This window comes from Leptopilina heterotoma, unplaced genomic scaffold (genome assembly GCF_015476425.1).
Source record: "Leptopilina heterotoma isolate Lh14 unplaced genomic scaffold, ASM1547642v1 Lhet_214, whole genome shotgun sequence".
NCBI lineage: Eukaryota > Metazoa > Arthropoda > Insecta > Hymenoptera > Figitidae > Leptopilina > Leptopilina heterotoma.
This window is the reverse complement of record NW_025110932.1, coordinates 129,890-149,996: the sequence shown is the minus strand read 5'-3', so window position 1 is coordinate 149,996 and position 20,107 is coordinate 129,890. Positions and strand designations below refer to the sequence as shown.

The window sequence follows — 20,107 nt, the reverse complement described above, 5'->3', positions numbered from 1 at the left end:
TCGATTTCGCCTGCTAACCGGAAGCAGGAAACGAGTTTCTCCTTGCGTCCAAGTTTTCGGCCTTAAAGTCGATCTATCGTTACTTTTTCCAAGCAAAAGAAAATCCTGCGGCAATACGAGAATTGCGCGCGGCGGCTCTAAACGAGAGGAAACCGAACTTTTTCAATTGATTCAACTTAACTGGAGGAGGAAACTGCAACGTTCTCTTTGGAATCGTTTCGACCCTAGAGCAAAATATTTTACAAACTTACGCCGCAAAAGTCTATCTCTCAAACCCTTAACAGCGCTCGCGGCACTTCCTTTGTTTATTGATTTTCAATTTAACTTTTTTCACATCTTTAAATTCCTAACCCGGTCATTTACTTTATTATTTCTGGTAATTTTCTCGGAAATTATTTTCTTTCTTTAATTGTTTCCTTTTATTTTTGTACTGGAAAATTAAGAACGGTTAGAATTTAAAAGACAATTCTGAATTTTTGTGTTTTTTTGCCGACCTATTAAACTATGAAATTTCCATGAACTCTAAAAAATTGAATTATTTTCAAAAATTAAAAAAAAAATTTCATCAACATTTCAATTATCTTTATAAATCTCAAAATTCTTTGCCGAAATTCAAAAATATTCAGGATTTTTATAAATTCATTGCAAAATTCAATTATTTTTATAAATAACAATATTTAATATAATAATGCAATTATTTTCAAAATTAAAAAAACTCTTCACAAAAATTCAATTATTTTTAAAACATCTAAAAAAAGTTGTCAATTCTTTAATTATTTTTATAAATGAATAGCAAAATTTAATTATTTTCAGAAATTTTAATATAATTCATTATCAAATTCAATTATTTTTATAAATAACAATGTTCATCATAAGAATTCAATTATCTCCAAATTTAATAAAATTTTTCGACAAAATTCAATTATTTTGAATAAATCTAAAATAATTGTCAATTCTTTAATTATCTTTATAAATAAATAGCAAAAATCTTTGACAAAATTCAATTATTTTCAGAAATTGTTACAAAATTCATTGTAAAATTCAATTATTTTCAAAAATAATAGTATTCATCACAAGAATTCAATTATTTTAAAAAATAATAAAACTCATTGCAGAATTTCAATTATTTTTAATACAATTTTAAAAATTGAATTTCTCGAAAAATGTAAGTATTTTTAAAAATTTGAATAAAATTTGTCGAAAGAATTCAATTATTTATAATAATTTGTTGATAAAATTATGTATAAGAATTCAATTCTAGGAAACATTCAATTATTCAATAAATTTTTTATGTTTGTATTGAAATAATTGAATTCTCGTAGAATTTTATAATAAAAATTGATTAAAAAAATATTTTTACTACATAATTATGAAAAATTGGAAATTATGTCTGACTATAAATTGTTTTTTTCTACTTAATTTAGAAAAATACAAATAATATGAAATTCTCTCTGACTAAAACTTGTTTTTTTCCACTTATTTTGCAAAAATACAAAAAATTGGAAATGAAGTCTGACCAAAACATGTCTTTACTACTGATTTTTTAAAAAATTCGAAAAGTATGAAATTATATCAGAGTAAAACTTTTTTTTCTACTTATATTTTGAAAAAATTCGAAAAATATTATATTACACGTCTGACTAAAATTTATTTTTACTACTTAAATTAGAAAAACATTAATAATAGAATATAACGTCGGACCAAAACATGGTTATACCTATACTACTTATTTTAGAAAAATAGGAAATGAAGTCTGACTAAAACGAAAAAGTAATAATGATTTAGATATTTATTTGAAAATGAAGTTATTGGTGTTTTGGGGCCGTTCAAAAAATACGTAACGCTATTTTTCGGAAATTTGGACCCCCCTCCTCCCCCCATGTAACGCAATGTTGTATACATTAGCGCCATTTTTTCTGCTGACCGTAACAAATAGCTTGACCCCCCCTCCCCCCTAAAGCGTTACGTATTTTTTGAACGGCCCCTTTTGAATAATTTTAAAATTAACAAAATTCGTAAATAAATGTAATAGAACCTTTTTTTTGAGTATCTAATAATTTTAAGAGTGAATCAGAATATTCTCGGTTATTCGAAGAAATTACAAAATGAATCTTAAAAAATTAATTAATCGCTACAGGAGTAATTGGTTTTTAAATGAAGAAAGACGAAATCTGATCAAAGTCTACACTGAACGAATATTCTGATTGTAATATTTAATATGTAATGCAATATTGGTTCAGTAAGTCTTTCGAATCAATATTAACTCAGAAAGACAAAAGATATCGAATCAGTAATCGAAAATTTATACCGTTTTATATAGCAGAGAATATTTTACTTGTGTGACATTTTAATTTTTTCGATTGAATTTCATAAAACTATTTTAATTAAATTTTTCAAAAGATTACAATTATTTAAAAAAAAAGTGTTGATAAAATTCTATGCAAACATTTAATTGTTTTCATAAATAACAAAATTAAATTTTTCTGACAACGCTGATCTGTAAGCAGATTTCCCAAAAGTCCCTAAACTGAAAAATTATTTTTATTGTGTAGCAGCAGGTTTTGGACAAGTACTAGGAAATCTTATTGACACAGTAATAATTATTTTTACGGAATAATGTTTATTTATAGTTTACCTTTATTTCTGAAAAAATCAAGTTTTCTAGGTAAACGTTTATAGCAGTCCATTTGTACCCCGAACGAAATAAAATTAAATTGTAGAAAAAGAGTTTTGTCAAAGCTTTTAAGGACATGTGCGCCACACCTGCGTTTTTGTTGCATGCGACTGGATAAGATATTAACATTTTTCGAGCCAACTAGTAAAACTCTGGCCATTATGCTAATCGAAAAGGACACGTGTTTGTAACAGCTTATTTTTATTGGAATTCGAAGAGTGTTATAGTTTTCTACTTTCTAGCATCCTCTCTTAAATTTTTCCCCACTTATCTTTCTTTATTTCCGCATAAAATATTTCTTAAAATTAGTAATTAACTTTAGACTTTGGAGATGTTTTATAAAGATTTAGAACTTTGCGCTATCAGTTTCACTTGAAGAAGATAATTCTTTTTTTATAATCTTTTCGAGAGTTCTTGTCGACTTAATCTTATTTGCGAGACAGACAAGAATGAATCCAGTTACCTCGACTTTGTTAAAACATTGATTCAAAGTTGAAAGTGTATTTTCTTTTTCTCGCTTCTTGTAAAACGTCTCTTAGAACGCTTCTTTCGAGAAAAGCGAGGAGTTTTGCGAGGTGATATCGCCCGTTTGATAATTACGGTGTAACTCCGTTTAGATGGCAATTAAGGGAAAACTGGTATAAATATCGCAGGGCAAAGAGGGCTTTCGCATATAAAGGCACCAAAACAGAATTTAGGTAGCGAGTTAAGTTTTCAGCGTCTCTTGAGGGAAGAGACAGGGGCATCAGATATCCTAAAATATACGAGAAAAGCTTATTTCCTCTTACATATTACTTTCTAGGAAAACGTCCTTTTTACTGGCAAACTTTTCCCAACATTAATTGCACGAGACTTTCTCACGATGGACCCTTTAAAAAAACGAGAAGAGTATTTCAAAAATTAATCACAAAAATCTGAATTTTAATTAAAAAATCAGTGGACACATTGAAAATTCATTTCTGGTCTAATTTCAATCTGTTGTTTTAGTATAAAGTCATGATAGGAATTTATGACAAAAAAATTTTCAACGTCAACGCATCTTATACTTAAATTTAATGGGCATGTCACCTGTTACTCTCTACGTCTGGTTTTACAGCCTAAAGAAAATCATGAGTTTAAAAATTATACTGATTTTGTTAAAATAATTCTAGTCTTGGATAATAATGCGATCCTTGATAATTTTCAATTTTAAGATGAAGAATAAATGTTATGGCGTATAACAAAAATGTTATGATGTAAAGTTGGAATATTTAATGAGAATATTTAGTTTCAGTAAATAAAGCTACTTTTGGAAGTTATTCAAGAAGGAGAACCCTATCTTAAGATGCTACTTAAGGACATTATGCTTAAGACAGCTTGGACAGAAAAGCCACTTATATCTACGCAATTCATAAATCAGCTTCCATATTTATAAGGAGTTAGTAACGTCATCTCAGTAGGTGTACTCATGTTTCTTAAGGCTTACTAAGGGTCTTAAGGCGTCCGTGTCGTCACTCTAGAAAATTATTTTAAAGTAATAAAATACCAAATTAATTACGAAAAATTACATGGAATTTCCGTGGAGATTCCGTGGAAATTTTGCAAGATTTATATTTTGATATTAAATATTAATTAATATTATTAATATTTAATATTATTATTTATTATTTTATTATTTTCATAAATAATAAAAAAAATTTTATATCGGATTTCAATTATTTTTAATACAATTTTTAAATAAATTCTTCAAAAAATTTAATTATTTTCGAAAAATGTTTGCAAGAATTCAATTACATTTCACAAATAATGAAATTCTTTGCTGAAATTAAAATATTTTTAAAATCTACAATTTTAATAAAATTTCTAAAAAAAATTCAATTATTTAAAAAAATGGAATAAATTCCTTGCAAGAATTCAATTTTTTTCATAAATAATACAATTCTTTACAGAATTTAAATTAATTAATAAAAATTATTTGTAAGAATTCAACTATTTACATAAATAATATAATTTTTCACAGAACTTCAATTATTTAAAAATAATTTAATAAAACTTCATTACAAAAATTCAATTATTTTTCTAAATAATAAAATTCTTCACAGAATTTCAATTATTTTTAAAAGAATTTTAAGTAAATTGTTCGAAAAATGTAATTATTTTCAAAAATATTCAAAAATCGATTATTTTTTAAAATTCATGTTATAATTTTAATATTCAATTATTATCTTAACTTTTAATTGGAATTAATTATTAAATCAATTTCTATTAGAAAATTCTACGAGAATTCAATTATTTAAATACAAAAATTAAAAAATTTATTGAATAATTGCATGGTTCTTAAAATTGAATTCTCATAAAAAATTTTATCAATAAATTTTCAAATATTTAATTTCTTTATACGAATTTTAATAAAATTTTTAAGAATAATTACATTTTTCTAGGAATTCGATATTTTAAATTGTATTAAAATAAAAATAATTTGAATTCTACGATGAATTTTATTATTTATAAAATGAATTGAATTATTTAGAAGAAATTTATAAAAAAAATTGCATATAATTGAATATTCCTGTTAAATTTTTATTATTTATGAAAATAATTGAATACTTGTAAAATTTGTATTACTTATAAAAATAATTAAATGTTGGAGTAGAATTTTAGAAAAAAAATTTTTACACAATTGAATTCATTTGGAAAATTTTATTAACATAGTAGATATTGAAAATCATTAAATTGAAGTCAATTTTTGAAAATAATTGAAATTATACCAAAAATTTTATTAAAACTTTAGAAAACAATTGAATTACTGAAGAAATTTATTTAAAAATTTGTAAATAATTGAATTCTTTTGAAAAACTTTATTAAAATAGTAGATATTGAAAATCATTGAATTTCAAAAAAGAATTTTATTATTTACAATGATAATTGAAATTTTGACTAAAATTTTTTTTGTTCCATAAAAAATTTGTAAATAATTAATAAAATTAATAATAATAAAAGTTAATAATTGATTACAATTTTTGAACATAATTGAATTTTTGCGAAGAATTTTATTACTTTTGAACTTAATTGAATTTTTGTGTACAATTTTATTACTTTTGAAAATAATTGAATTTTTACCAAGAATTTTATTATTTTTAAAGATAATTGAAATATTGACGAGAATCTTTTTAAATTTTTTAACTTAATCTTTTAACAATTTTATAATTGAATTTTTGCGTATAAATTTTATTGCTTTTAAAAATAATTGAATTTCTGCAATCATTTAAAATTCAATTAATTGTTAAATCTTTAAGTAAAATTATTCATTAAATAATGTCTAAGTAATAATTTTATGATAGTTCTTCAAAAATGAAGTTATTTAAAAAGAAATTATTGTCAGAAATAGAAAAATTAGAATGTTTTTTATTAAAATTCGTGGTAATTTCATAGTTTGTGCGAGGAAAACAAGAAAGTATTAAATTAATTTCTGAAGTATATGAATTTGATACCAAAATTTAGATTAATTTTTTATTTGACTCACAATTTTGGTACCACATTGACACACACTTTAGTATCAATTTGATACTTTCAAGAAAACTGTGTAAAAGAAGAACACTAAATCCAACGAATGTGGTTTATAATGGTTCCAGCAGAACAAAAGAGGTCATTCCCCACATAACCTGGGAAACACAAAGAAACACTGTCATATTTTAATTAGTTTAAAATTAGAGTTTTCAGAAAGTAAAATTTTACAGTCAGGTACGTTTAAAAGGAGAGGAAAAATTTTCTGTTTGTTTGTCGTTATTTGTTTATAATTAGCATGTCAGTATAGGGTCGTATAGCAAATCTATATATGCAAAAGAGAGACTGAGAGGGCGAAGCGGAAGATGCAGTTTGAGACGGAAGTGGATTTGGCTATGTCGACGATTAAAGCGTAGAATACCAGCGCACTCGGTGCAGCGGTTGGTGTGACATCGTTAGCAACTTTCCACTATTGTTTTCCGTTATAATTGGTTGCCCGGATCTCCAATTATGTTGTGAAGGAAAAGGTGTGAAGGAAGGGAGAATTGTAAATAAATAGAGTTAATATTATTAAAAATATTTATTGAACTTACGAATGTCGATAATCCAAAACACTGGACGGCAGTCGAACTTACAGCGAAGGAAAATCACACACGGAATCACGAGCGAGATATATAATTGAGGGAAATGACGAGATAAGTGTCGTGGTCTAACAACAAGTGTCGCGTCTGTCCGCGAATTCGGCGATTGACACCCTCGAGGCCCTTCGGCCGTTTCCGGGTTCAATCGCCTCATTCACGGCAGACGCGGGAGAATTTGTAACGTCACGTTACACCCCCCTACCCCTAAACGGGACGAAGTGTAACCCCTTACAGACAAAAAAAATTTTCGGCTAATTTTCTAATAATTCTTCATAATTTGTATCGAAGTTTATAAATTCAACTATTTCTTTACTATTGTTTTCCGCTAATTTTTTTGAATTTTCTACTAGGCTATTCTCCAAAAATTCCTTCAATTCCTCTCGACGTTTGTCCCAGTTGGCTCGTATATATTTCTTTCCGTTGGCTGATGGCTCACAGTAACCTGCTCTTGCCTTTAGGTTCCTTTTTTGGCAAAACTCGTCGTGAAGTAGATAATGTGATTTTCTTATGTTTTTCCTGCAAAATCGGCATGGCCAAATCTCCTTATTTTCCATTATTTCCTGTAACAATCCACAAAAAAAAGAATCTTCCTTTTATTTGTACTGAGAGAAAAAAAATTAAAAATAAAGATTTGTTAGAAGAAATGAAAAAAAAAAATTTTTATTCGTGTTATTCTTATTTTTTTTTTTTTTTTTTTTTTTTAATTAATTTTCAAAAATTTGTGATTGTCTTGTTATTTTGTATATTGTTTTATTTTATTTCTTTGTAGGTACAATAGTTTTACATTGTTGATCTCTAATGATTATCTCGTATGTTGTTTAAGTAAGAAAAATAAAAGCGCATTTTATGTGGAAGCAAAAGAGAACAAAAAGTTTGTGAAGGTGTATACGAGAGAACAGAAATTTTTTGATTGTGGAGAACAAAATTGAATTGTTGTTTTGGTAACGAACTTTGAGATCATTATTATTTTTATTAGAAATACGAAGAGAAAAGAAAAAGTATGATAAAGAAAAATTAAATTCGTGTGATATTATCTTCCTTATTATTTTTGTTGTTGAGATTTCAAATAGTTTTCGATTTCTATCTTGTTATCTTCTCTTAATCTCGTCCATTCTTCTTCCTGTAGCCTCCTCTCTTCTACATTTTCCTCTAATTTTTTACGGCGGTCGCAGCGCCAGCGAAGCTTGCCGAGGAATACTTCTTTTTCCTTTTCTTTTGAGTATTCGTGTTTGCTGAAGTCGATCATCTCCATGTTATCTTCTTCCTTTGTTTCCTCCTCCCTTATTTCGTAGTCGATTTTCTCCTTGTGGCTTTCTTGGTTGGTTATATTTTCTACTACCGTCTCCGGTTCTGAACTCGATTCTTCTTCGCTGCTGTTGTTGTTTAGAGGTTTATTTATATTTATTTTCCAAATGTTTAATCTATTAATTTGATTTTTTAATTCTTGTCGTTTATCCTCCAGCTCGTTATATTTGTTCTTGTATTTGTTCATTTTTGTTGTAATTTTGTTAATTTTCTCTTGCATTTTATTTATCTCTGTGGTAATTCCTTCTAGCGTAGTTTTTTTTGTTCCTTCTGTGTTCAAGTGGATTCGGTTCATTTTCTGCAAAGATGAATTTTCATTTTTAGTTCACATTCGTTAATGTAAAAAAAAATAAAAATAATTGTTTGTTTTGTCTTATTTTCCTACAATTTTCCTTCGATTTTCGTGTAATATTTTTCTAATTTTAAACTAATTTTCTTATGTTTCTATTTAATTTTCCTATGAATTTTTACTGATTTTGAGTAAGTTTCTATATTTTGCTGAACATTTTCTCTAATTTTTATTTTCCACGAATTTTCGCAAATCGTTTATATTCCACGATCCTATCGATTTTCCACGAATTTTCCCTAATTCATACATTGTGGGGGAAATTTTTCGAATTATTTTATATGGGCCTTCGAAATCTTTTTTCAATTTTCGCGCAATTCCTAGATCTTTGCTAGAAAGAGATTTGTCTTTCTTCCATACAAGATCTCCTACTTCGAATTCTAATTTTCTCCTACGCAAATTGTAATATTTCGCTTGGTTATCGTTCGCTTTATCTAAATTTCGTTGAACTTCGTCCTTAATAATTTGTAATCGTCTTAGTCTTTCTGTCCATTTGTCAACTTCCTGAAATTCAATTTCGTCTGGATTTTCGAAATCTTTTTTCAGTGTTTGGAAAGGTTGAAGTTCACGACCTAAGTTTAGAAAAGCTGGGGTGAATTTTGTTGATGAATGTTTGGCTGTATTTAGAGCAAATTGCAAATCTTCGATATCTTTATCCCAAAGATTTTGCTCTTTGTCTAGGTAAGCTTTTATGGCCGTTTTGATTGATCTGTTCGTTCTTTCGGTGGGGTTCGCTTGTGGGTAGTACTTAGGAGTAAACGAATGCCTGATTCCGAATTTTTCCGACATTTCCCTGATAACTTTGTTGGCATATTCGGTGCCATTATCCGAAATTAAAATTCTGGGAGTTCCCCATCTCGAAATAATTTTCTTGTGAAATTCGGTCTCGATAGTTTTTCCATCCGCTTTCTTGATTGGTATAATTTCTACCCATTTCGTGAATAAATCGGTGAAAACTAAAATGTATTTATTGCGATTTTTCGAAAGAGGTAACGGGCCTATAATGTCTGAGGCAACCATCGTCCATGGCTCCTCAACTATTCTTTTTCCCATTGGTCCTATTTTCGGTTTATTATTCGCTTTTGTTTGTTGACAAATTTTACATTTTCTTATATATTTCACGATATCAGTGTACATTCCTGGCCAGAAAAAATTTTCGCAAATTCTATGAAAAGTTTTTTCTACACCTAAGTGTCCTGCCTGTACATTATCGTGATTTTCTGTTAAGACTTGTTTTCGCAAATTTTCCGGAATAACTAATTTCCACGGATTTTCATCTTTAAGGAGGGGAGATTTTAACGGATCGGGTCTATAAAAATATAATTGATTATCTCGAATTCGCCAGTTTTCATGTTCGTGAGGTTTTGATTTTATTATTCTCATTTTCGTTTCGTACCACGTATTTTCAGTTTGACTTTCGCTTAATTCGATTTTTAGTATCTCAGGATTTTCTTGTTTTTCTTCGAAAACTCTCGACAACGCATCTGGAACTACGTTCGCTGAACCTTTTCGATATATTATTTCGAAATCATGTTCCGATAGTTCCAACGCCCATCTCGCCAAGCGTCCTGTAGGATTTTTCAAATTGTGTAGCCATTTTAAAGCAATGTGATCAGTTATTACTTTAAAATGACTACCTTCTAAATATTGTCGAAATTTTCCTATAAACGTTTTCACCGCGAGACACTCCTTTTCTGTTGTCGAATATTTTCTCTCTGTTTCGCTTAAATTTTTACTTCCGTAAGCAACTACTACGTTTTTACCGTCAATGTCTTGCGTCAAAACTGCGCCTAGACCCGTGTCACTTGCGTCAGTTTCTAGTATGAAAGTGTGTTGAAAATCAGGGGGATTCAAGATCGGAGCTGTCGTCAACAACTCGATCAGTTTTAATTTTGCTGTTTCCTGATTTTCGGTCCAAGTCCATTTTACATTTTTTCGTAGTAATTTTTGTAACGGTTCAATTATTTCAGCGAAATGTGGGATAAATCGTCGGTACCAGCTAACCATTCCTATAAAACGTTGTAACTGTTTAATAGTTTTAGGAGTCGGAAATTCTCGAATGGGTTTGACTTTGTCGTCATCGATTTGCAGTCCTCTTTCGTTAACTACGAAACCTAGGTATTTTACCTCCGCACAACCGAATTCACTTTTTTCGAAATTAACTGTCAACCCTGCTTCTTTTAATTTTCCTAATACTATTTCCAGATATTTCATGTGTTCGTCAAACGTTTGAGAAACTATAATTATGTCGTCGAGATAACAGAAAACTTTCGGTTTGAGGTCAGGCGTAATAATTTTGTCCATTAATCGTTGGAACGTTGCGGGAGCATTGCAAAGTCCAAACGGCATTCGCTTGTATTGGAACATTCCAAAACCAGGAATTACGAAAGCCGTTTTTTCCTTGGACTCTTCGCTCAACGGGATTTGATTATACGCCCACTTCAAATCGACTTTAGAAATGTATTTCGCGGCTCTGAGCATATCTAAAATTTCGGCCATTAACGGAACCGGATATAGGTCCTTTTTTGTCACTGCATTGACTTTTCTGAAGTCAAGGCATAATCTATATGTACCGTTCGCTTTTTTGATCATAACAATTGGATTCGACCAATTGCTATTACTCGGCTCAATAATACCTTCGCGTAACATTCTCTTAATTTCCTTAATAATTTCCTCTTTAATTTTCGGCGATACATAATAATATCTCTGTTTTATTGGAGCTGTACCCTGCGTGTCAATAACGTGTTCTGTCAAATGAGTAGCTTTTAAAATTTCCTCGGGGGGTGGTAATCTAACTTTTAAAAATTTATTTAAGAATTCTTGTTCTTCCTCGGACAATTCAACAAGTCCTGAACAAAATTCTGTTTCCTCTAAACAACTCGGTTCTCGCAATATTTTTTCCTGAATATTGTTGTTAATTATCGCGTTGTTTTTAAAGTTTATCCATTTCGTATTTAACGATTTACGAAATTTATTTCCAGTTGTCATACAATTTTTCGATCCTAAATTTTCGGCTTTCAATTTTTCCGATTCATTTTCTTTTTCTACTTTTCGCGAATTTTCTCGTTTTCGCCAATTTTCCGAACATTTTTCGCGTTCGCTAATTTTCCTATTCAATTCCGCTTTTTTATACCACTGTTTTTTACGTGGGTTGTCGATTGGAAAGAGATATGGTTCGTCTGTCTCGTCAAGACTAGAGTCCAATTCTAAGTTATCAAATCTGTTTGATAAGGGAATGTCCATTAACCTTGGAGGAATTTTCCGGGGTTTTGGGATTGGGTTTTGGGTAGGAATTTTCGACTGTTGTAAGGATTGTCTTGGTATAATTTCTGGAATTTTTCTATCATTTCTCGGGTCGACCCTTGGAAAAATTTTCGTATTTTTCCTACTATTTTTCGTATCTATATTTTCCGATTTTCCGAATTCGAATTTTTTCTCGAATTTTCCTGAATTTTCTTTTTTATTCTCGAATTTTGGTCCAAAATTTTTTCCTGATTTTGACCTATTTTCTTGGGATTTTTGCGCGAAATTTTTCCGATTTTCTCGTTGTGAACTGGACCATCCTGTTTGCGATCCTACTTCACGTATTTTGGTTTCGATTTTGTTCATTTTTTCTATTTCGTTATCTGATTTATTCCCGATTTTGTAAAGTACGTTAGGTAAATCTTTCAGTGACCATGTGTCCGTTTCGAAATCTAATTTCATTCCTAGTTCGCGTAACATATCTATTCCTAAAATTCCGTAACCTTTTAATGCTGGAACTATTCTAAACGTTAGATTTTTCGAAACATTACCAATTTCTACAGGTATTGTAACTTTACCTATTATCTGTAAACTTTCACCGTTTGCTGCTGTTACAAGTTTATTCTTCACCGGTTCTAATTTAATACCATACATTTGTAAGTATATCCAATTTTTATGACCGAAAAATGAACTAGTAGCACCTGTATCGATTAAAGTTTTAAAAGTTACTTCTTTGTATTTGATATTCGTAAAGAATCTTAAGTCTTTAATTAACGTATCACAATTTTCTGGTATTTCGACATTTCTTGGGGATACTGGATTTTTCAGTACCCCCTCTACTCGTTTCCCTGATTTTCCGACCTACAATCTCTACGAAAATGACCTACTTTTCCGCATCCGTAACATTTTTTTGGTGAATTAGAAAAATTTTTCTGGTTATTTTTTCCGTTTGGATTCGTCTTGGCATTGTTAATTCCATTCCCTGCAGAAGAATGGTTTGGTATTATTACTTGAAGACTATTTTCTGGATTTGGGTTTTCAGAAGAATTTTCCAACATTTTCTGACCGTTACTACCGTTTGTAGTTGTGTCCGGTGGAAAAGTTACTTTCGGTTGGCCATTTGACCATTTTCTATGATAGTTTCCAGAAGACTTTGAATGGAATTTCGAACTTCCACCAAATCCTCTAGAATTTCCCTGATTTGAGTTTTGTTTCGGTTTATCACTAGTCGAGTTTTCTTTTTTGTCTGTTGTGATTGTTAACGTTTGTCCGCGAATTTTCGATTTATTTCTTTCAATTTCGAATTCTTTACCTAAACTTTCTAATTCCTCGAAATTTTTAAAATCGTTTCTTTGAATGTACATTTTATATTCTATTCGCATGTTTTCATAAGCACGACGTAATTCCCACTGTAGACCTTTTCGCGGGTAAATTCTTGCAAAAAGTTTTCTTATCCCAATCAGAAAAGTTTGAATTTCTTCTCCCTCTTTCTGATTGCAATATTTTATTTTCGTGTTGATTTCTTCGTAAAACTTTTCGTCCAGAAATGTTCTTTCGAATTCTTCACGAAAATCTTGTAAAGAAAACCAATTGTGTCGAACCGTTCTACACCATTCCAGGGCTTCGTCCGCTAACACTGCGTCGATATTTTCTAACACACGATTTTCCGGGATTTCGTAACCTCGCATAAATCTAAATAATTCTTCTAAAAATTGAACTGGGTTGTCCGTTTTATTATTATGAAATTTAACTGGCCAATTTGACATGATTTGAAAAGGTGTTTGTAACATGCCAAAAGGAAAATGATTATTGAAGTTTCCAAAATGTCGATTGTTGTCTACTTGGGCATTTGGATTTTCAATTTCCGAATTTTCCGTGCTATTTTCTTCAAAATTTGGATTTTTATTTTTTATTACATTTTCCATCGTAATTTTCATTCGGTCTAATTCTAATCTAAGTTGATCTAATTCCTTATCGCGTATCGATATTTCATTTTTGAATTGATCTAGCTCTGCTGATTTTTCTTTTAATTCCCGATGAAAATTAATGTTTTTCTCTTTCGAAATAGTTCCTAAACTTTTGGGTTCGTCTACGATTCCTATTTCACTATCGTTCGGCCATTCGTAGTTAAATTCTTGATTTTTACTTTTATTTTTAAATTGGACATTTTGTCTTTTTTCCCTCATTTTGCGTTTGTCTGACTCGAAATAATTATCTAATTTTGTTCGAAAACTATCTTCCGAATCACTGTTATTATGATTATTTTTGTTTATCGAACTATGTGCTGACGGTTTGTATTTTTCCTGCACAATTTTCCTATGTTCGATTTCTAATCGCTTTTCTTTTTCACGCAATTTTTCCCTTTCTGTTCTAAGCATTTCGTCGTATGCTGTTAATTCGTTTCGATCTTTAATCATTTGGCTGTTTGTCCCTATAAACGAATTAATATCAAAAGTTCCGTCTTTTGATTTTTCCGAAAAATTTTCCGTTAATTTTTCCGAATTGCCAACAGTTTTCTTTACCGTTTTATAATACTGCTGCAATATTGAATTTGCACTGGGTGCATTTTCTCGGTCACTCTGCTTGGACAAGGGCAGAGATGCGTTCGCTGTGCCTTGTTGTGATTTAGGGGGGAGTGGCAACGATGAATCGAAATTTAATAATTTCAATTTTTCTGGAGGTGTGATTTCCATGAAGGCACGAAGCATTGCTTCTTGCCTCTGGATAGTGGCTTCCAAAATATGCGACTTGTTTTGCGCATCCTTTTGGCCGGGAGTATTTTGTTTGGGGGGGGAGTCAGTTTCGCTCGCTGTTTCCGTTTCGCTGTCCGCAAAATTTTCTGTTTCCTTGTCTTCCCGCATTTTTCTCGTTGTTGATCTCAAAATACGTCTCGAAGTCATTTGTGATTAATTATCGAAAAGTTAGAGTTAAATTCAAATCGTTATTTAATCTATTCTACAAATTTCAATTCACGCCAAAAAGCAAAAAAAGAAAAAATTTTCCGCTAATTTATATCCATCGTTATGGATTCTATGTGAGAAAAAAGTTTCTATTGCTCTTTGACTTCAATCACAAATGTTCGAACTATTTTTCAACAATTTTTCTGAAATTTATTTTCTATCTATGTGTTTTTCCGAAAACAAAAATTAATTACACGTTCTATTTCGAAAAATTCGAAAAGAAAAAGAAAAAGAAAAAAAAATAAATTGACACTTTTGACACACCCGGTATAAGTCGCAAAAAAAAAATTTTTATTATCTTTCTAACTGGTTAATATCGAAAACCGAAAGAAAAAAAAATAAAAGAAAATTTTTCCACGTATTTTCAACAATTAATTTTCATTTATTATCCGGAATTAAATTTATTTATTAATTGTTATCACTATTTGGATCTACTTCCTATTAAACGACTGTTCAAATGTGTCACCCGGTATAAGTTGGTCACTGTGTCTTTATATTCTAAGTTTTTCTCGATATTAAATTTTTGAGTCACCCGGTATACGCATCGATTTTTCACAAAGTTTTATTTTCTAAATTTTCGATTAAATTTAATTTGACACCGCGTATACAAATTCTATTTCTGAATTTTGACGAAATTATTTTTCAATTTATTCGCGACTATGTCGTGTTTGTGTTTTTTCTGTTGTTACTTGCGCTACACTATACACGACCTTGACAATGAAAATAATGCTACCGGCGTCTATCTATTGCGAAATATTTCCAAAAATAATCGATAAATTCACTTTTTCTTTTTAATTTTCGATTTTATATTCCGTAATTTTCATTAATTTTCACTAATTTTCGTTGATTTTCACGAATTTAGTCACGATTTTAAAGAATTTTCACGATTAATTTTTTACCGGCTTTTTCGCGCACTTATTTTCACACAATTTTCGTCGTTGTCTGTGTCAGTCACATGAAAAATTTGTCATATTTGTCAAAATATACAATATAACAATAATAAATATCAATAATCTTCATGCACAAAATAGAAAAATGTTTAAATAAATATGGGAAACAGGAAAAAAGATTTGATTTGGGGGTTAGGTGGCCATGAGGTGACAGGTGGAATTTTCAACAATTAAAAAATGATGAAAAAATAAATGAATTTTCTGGGGTTTTTCATAAACAAAATTATGAAAAAATTACTTTGGGAATTTTCAACAAAACAAAGATGTTGAAAAAAGGTATTTCTGAAGGATTTTCTTTCAGAAAAAGGAATGGAAAGATGGGTTTTTTCGTTGGGCGCCAATTTATAATTGGTTGCCCGGATCTCCAATTATGTTGTGAAGGAAAAGGTGTGAAGGAAGGGAGAATTGTAAATAAATAGAGTTAATATTATTAAAAATATTTATTGAACTTACGAATGTCGATAATCCAAAACACTGGACGGCAGTCGAACTTACAGCGAAGGAAAATCACACACGGAATCACGAGCGAGATATATAATTGAGGGAAATGACGAGATAAGTGTCGTGGTCTAACAACAAGTGTCGCGTCTGTCCGCGAATTCGGCGATTGACACCCTCGAGGCCCTTCGGCCGTTTCCGGGTTCAATCGCCTCATTCACGGCAGACGCGGGAGAATTTGTAACGTCACGTTACACCGTGGATCCGACAAACTAGGGTAATTGTTTCAACTTCTGACCTGCAAAACTGACTACGAAAGCTAGTCATTTTATATATCTGGCAAAAAAATTCTCTTACGAGTAGTTGATGTCTCGAGTTGTTTTTAACTGACAATTATTTTTTTTACGTGCAAAATAAAAATAAGCACTGAATAGATGCCAGAACTTTAAAAGTTCATATGCTTAAAATTTAAAAAAAAATGTGTTTTTATTTCAATTTTCAAATAGAGAAAAATTAACTGACAAGTTTTTTAAACTCGAAACGATAGTTCATATTGTAGATCTTGATAATTTTATTTTATTTTAATTTTATTTTAATTTATGTAAAAGATTACAATTTTTTTTCATTTATAGCTTTAGCAGTTATTGCTAGATAAACTATAGCAAGGGATTCCTGGAAAAAAAGTCCGGGGGGATATCTGTGATTTTATGTACTTAAAAAATGAATACATAAACTTCTGAGAAACGAAGACATGAGAAGCTTTTAGTAAAATTATTCACTACTTTTGCAGAGCTTCCTTCGGTCATTTTACATTTCATAATTTCGCTCCCAATTCTTTTGGCACAGACGAGCGCAAATTAACTCGACCCCTATCTTTCACGGTTACTCCTGAGAATATTGCAGGCCAAATTACCCTTTCTCATTCACTTTCCCGACTTTCATCTCGTCGACTGTAGAAGTGAATCCATCCAGACCATAGTTTGTATCCAGGTTTGCAAATTTCGCTACAAGATATTAGATTGTATGAAATTAGTTCGACTTACGTTTTGCCAAATCTTCGCTTTAAAAGAAATTATATTTTCCCCTGTACCTTTTTATATTTACTCTGCTTCTATTTACACTTTTTGGATTGTTATAAAATGATTCAAGATTGACACAACAATTTAACTTTCCCTTCCCTGACTTTTCCCTAATTTCCAGACAGAATTTTGACTTTTTTCATTCTTTAATTACTTTAATTGTTATATTTTAAGAATATTATTACTGCTACTCCTTCAAAATTATTTCCATCATTTCAATTCATTTATTATTTTCTACAATTTTTAACTAACATTTTTCTTTAAATCAATTACTTTTTATAATTTTCAAAAAAATCATAACCAATTTTTCTAAATTAAGTAGAAAAAACAAATTTAGTCAGACATAATTTCATATTTTTCGTATTTTTCTGAATTAAGTAGAAAAAACAATTTTAGTCAGACATAATTTCATATTTTTCTAACTAAAGTAGTAAAAATAAACTATAGTCAGACTGAATTTCCTATTTTTCCTATTTTTCCAAAATAGGTAGAAAAACAAGTTTTAGTCGGACATAATTTTATATTTTTCTAAATTAAGTAAAAAAAATAAATTATAGTCAGACGTTATATCCTATTTTTCCAAAATAAGTAGAATAAACAAGTTTTCGTCAAACATAATTTCATATTTTTCGAATTTTTCTAAATCAAGTAGAAAAAATAAATTTTAGTCAGACGTGTCATATACTATTTTTCGTATTTTTCAAAAATAAGTAGTAAAGGCATGCTTTGGTTAGACGTTATATTCTATTATTAATATTTTTCTAAATTAAGTAGAAACAAAAACTTTAATCAGACTTCATTTCCCATTTTAAATAAAATTGTATTAAAAATAATAAAATTTCTCCCATGAGTTTTATTATTTATAAAAATAATTGAATTCCTAAAAATAATTTTATTTTTATGAAAATAATTGAATTCCTGTAAAAATTTAATTATTTATGAATTATTAAATTTCTGTGAAATTTTTATTACTTTTTGAAGAATTTTATTAAATTTTTTGAAAAAAATTGAATTCCTGAGAAGAATATAAATAATAATTTATGAAAATAATTGAATTCATGGGGAAAAATTTATTTAATTTTATATAAATAATTGAAATCTTGACAAGAATTTTATTAAAATTTTAGAAAATAATTTAATTCTTGAAAAGAATTTCTCTATCTATTTATAAAAAAATTTAATTCTTGAGAAGAATTTCTCTATCTATTTATAAAAATAATTTAATTCTTGAAAAGAATTTTTAAAAAATATTGAAAATAATTTAATTTCTCCAAAGTATTTTACTACTTTTCAAAAGAATTGAATTCTTGTAATGAATTTTGATTTATTTATGAAAATAATTGAATTTTCGAAAAGAATTTAATTTAAATTCCCAAAAATAATTGAATTTCTGTAAAGAATATTTTGTTATTTATCAAGATAATTGAATTCTTTTGCATAATTAATTAGAAATTTTTGAAAATAATTGGTTTTCTGCGACGAATTAAAAGTTATTTATGAAAATACTCGAATTATTGCAACGAATTTTATTATTTTCTCGAATAATTGAATGTTTCCTAAAATTCAATTTTTTCATCAAGTTTTAATAAAATTTTTAAGAATAATTGCATTTTTCGAGGAATTTATTTAAAATTGTATTAAAAATACTTGAAATTCTGCGATGAAAATAATTGAATTCTTAAATGAAATTTTATTATTTATGAAAATAATGAAATATTTTCGTAAAATTGTATCAAAAAATGTTTCCAATAATTAAATCTTTTGTTAAATTTTATGAAAATAGTGAATATTGAAAATTATCAATTTGCGAAAAACTTTGGATAATAATTGAAATACAAAGAATTTTATTTAAATTTTTGAAAATAATTGAATTTTAGGCGAATAATTTTGCTATTTGTAAAAAAAATTGAATTCTTGATGAGATATTCTTTAAAATTTTTTTAAATAATTGAATTTCTTCCTAGAATTTTATTATTTTTGAAAATAATTAAATTCTTGTGATGAATATTGTTATTTATGAAAATAATTGAATTTTGCAAAGAATTTTATTAAAATTGCAGAAAATAATTGAATTTTTCAAAAAATGTTATTAAAATTCCAAAAAAATAATTAAATTTCTTTGAAGAATTTTATTTATCAAGATAATTGCGTTAAAACTTTTGAAATACATAATTAATTAAAAAAAATGTATTCTTGTCAGTAATAGAAAAATTTTTGGAAGGTTTTGTATTAGATTTTGTGGTAGTTTCATAATTTATGAGGTGAAAAAACGCATTTATAGATTTGTCATTTATTTTAGGATTTGAGAGTTGATATTATGTTTTTACAACTAGTCTTTAATTATAATTTTCACGGAAACCCTTCTTCATATTCTTCGCCTACAGGCTTTTCATTTACGCACATTTTGCATCCTCTTAAGTTTCGTTTGAACATTGAAGATTACATAGAATATATTTTGTTGGCATGATGCTAGGTAAGGGGTTTAAAATCGCTTTGATATTCGTAGCAAGTGGAGACGGAGAGTTACTTTATTAACCCTATATCAAGAGAAATATTTAACTCGGGAAATGTATTTAAGTACAAAATTATTTAAAGTCAAGTATTTAAGAGTATTTCCTATTTCGACATTGGAACAATAATTAAGCTAGAATAATATTCGGAAAGGAGAAAATTAATATCAAGATGAAGGAGAATACAAAGAGTAGTAAAAAAAGTCTGTACTTCAAAGAATGAAGTAAAGACTGACAAGATCCTGTCAAGAATAAAATCAATTTCGAAATGCTAGCAATTAAAGATTCACACCTTTCGTTGTAAATTAAATTAACTCTGTTTGTGCTTTATTCTATTATATCAAGTTTCGCACTGTGTTTAATCTGTGAAAACGTATTTCTATATAGATGTCACGCGTGATAAGTTGAGTAGACCAAGACTCGGGTAGCTCTCCTAAGTGAAAGTCCTCTTCATCCAATGCCGTTATAGCCCTTATGT

The 20,107-nt window shown here is 28.8% G+C and overlaps 1 protein-coding gene across 1 annotated transcript; it reads right to left on the bottom strand.

Annotated features, from left to right (window-relative positions):
* Window positions 1–7,590: 7,590 nt before the first annotated feature.
* On the bottom strand, window positions 7,591–16,293 carry LOC122501799 (probable E3 ubiquitin-protein ligase bre1). The gene is made up of 2 exons (XM_043611547.1): window positions 16,056–16,293; window positions 7,591–8,401 (listed from the first exon to the last, which is right to left on the bottom strand). Exon 2 carries the CDS (start codon window positions 8,396–8,398, stop codon window positions 7,841–7,843), a length of 558 nt encoding a protein of 185 aa, XP_043467482.1. The 5' UTR covers window positions 8,399–8,401; window positions 16,056–16,293; the 3' UTR covers window positions 7,591–7,840.
* Between the last annotated feature and the right edge of the window lie 3,814 nt (window positions 16,294–20,107).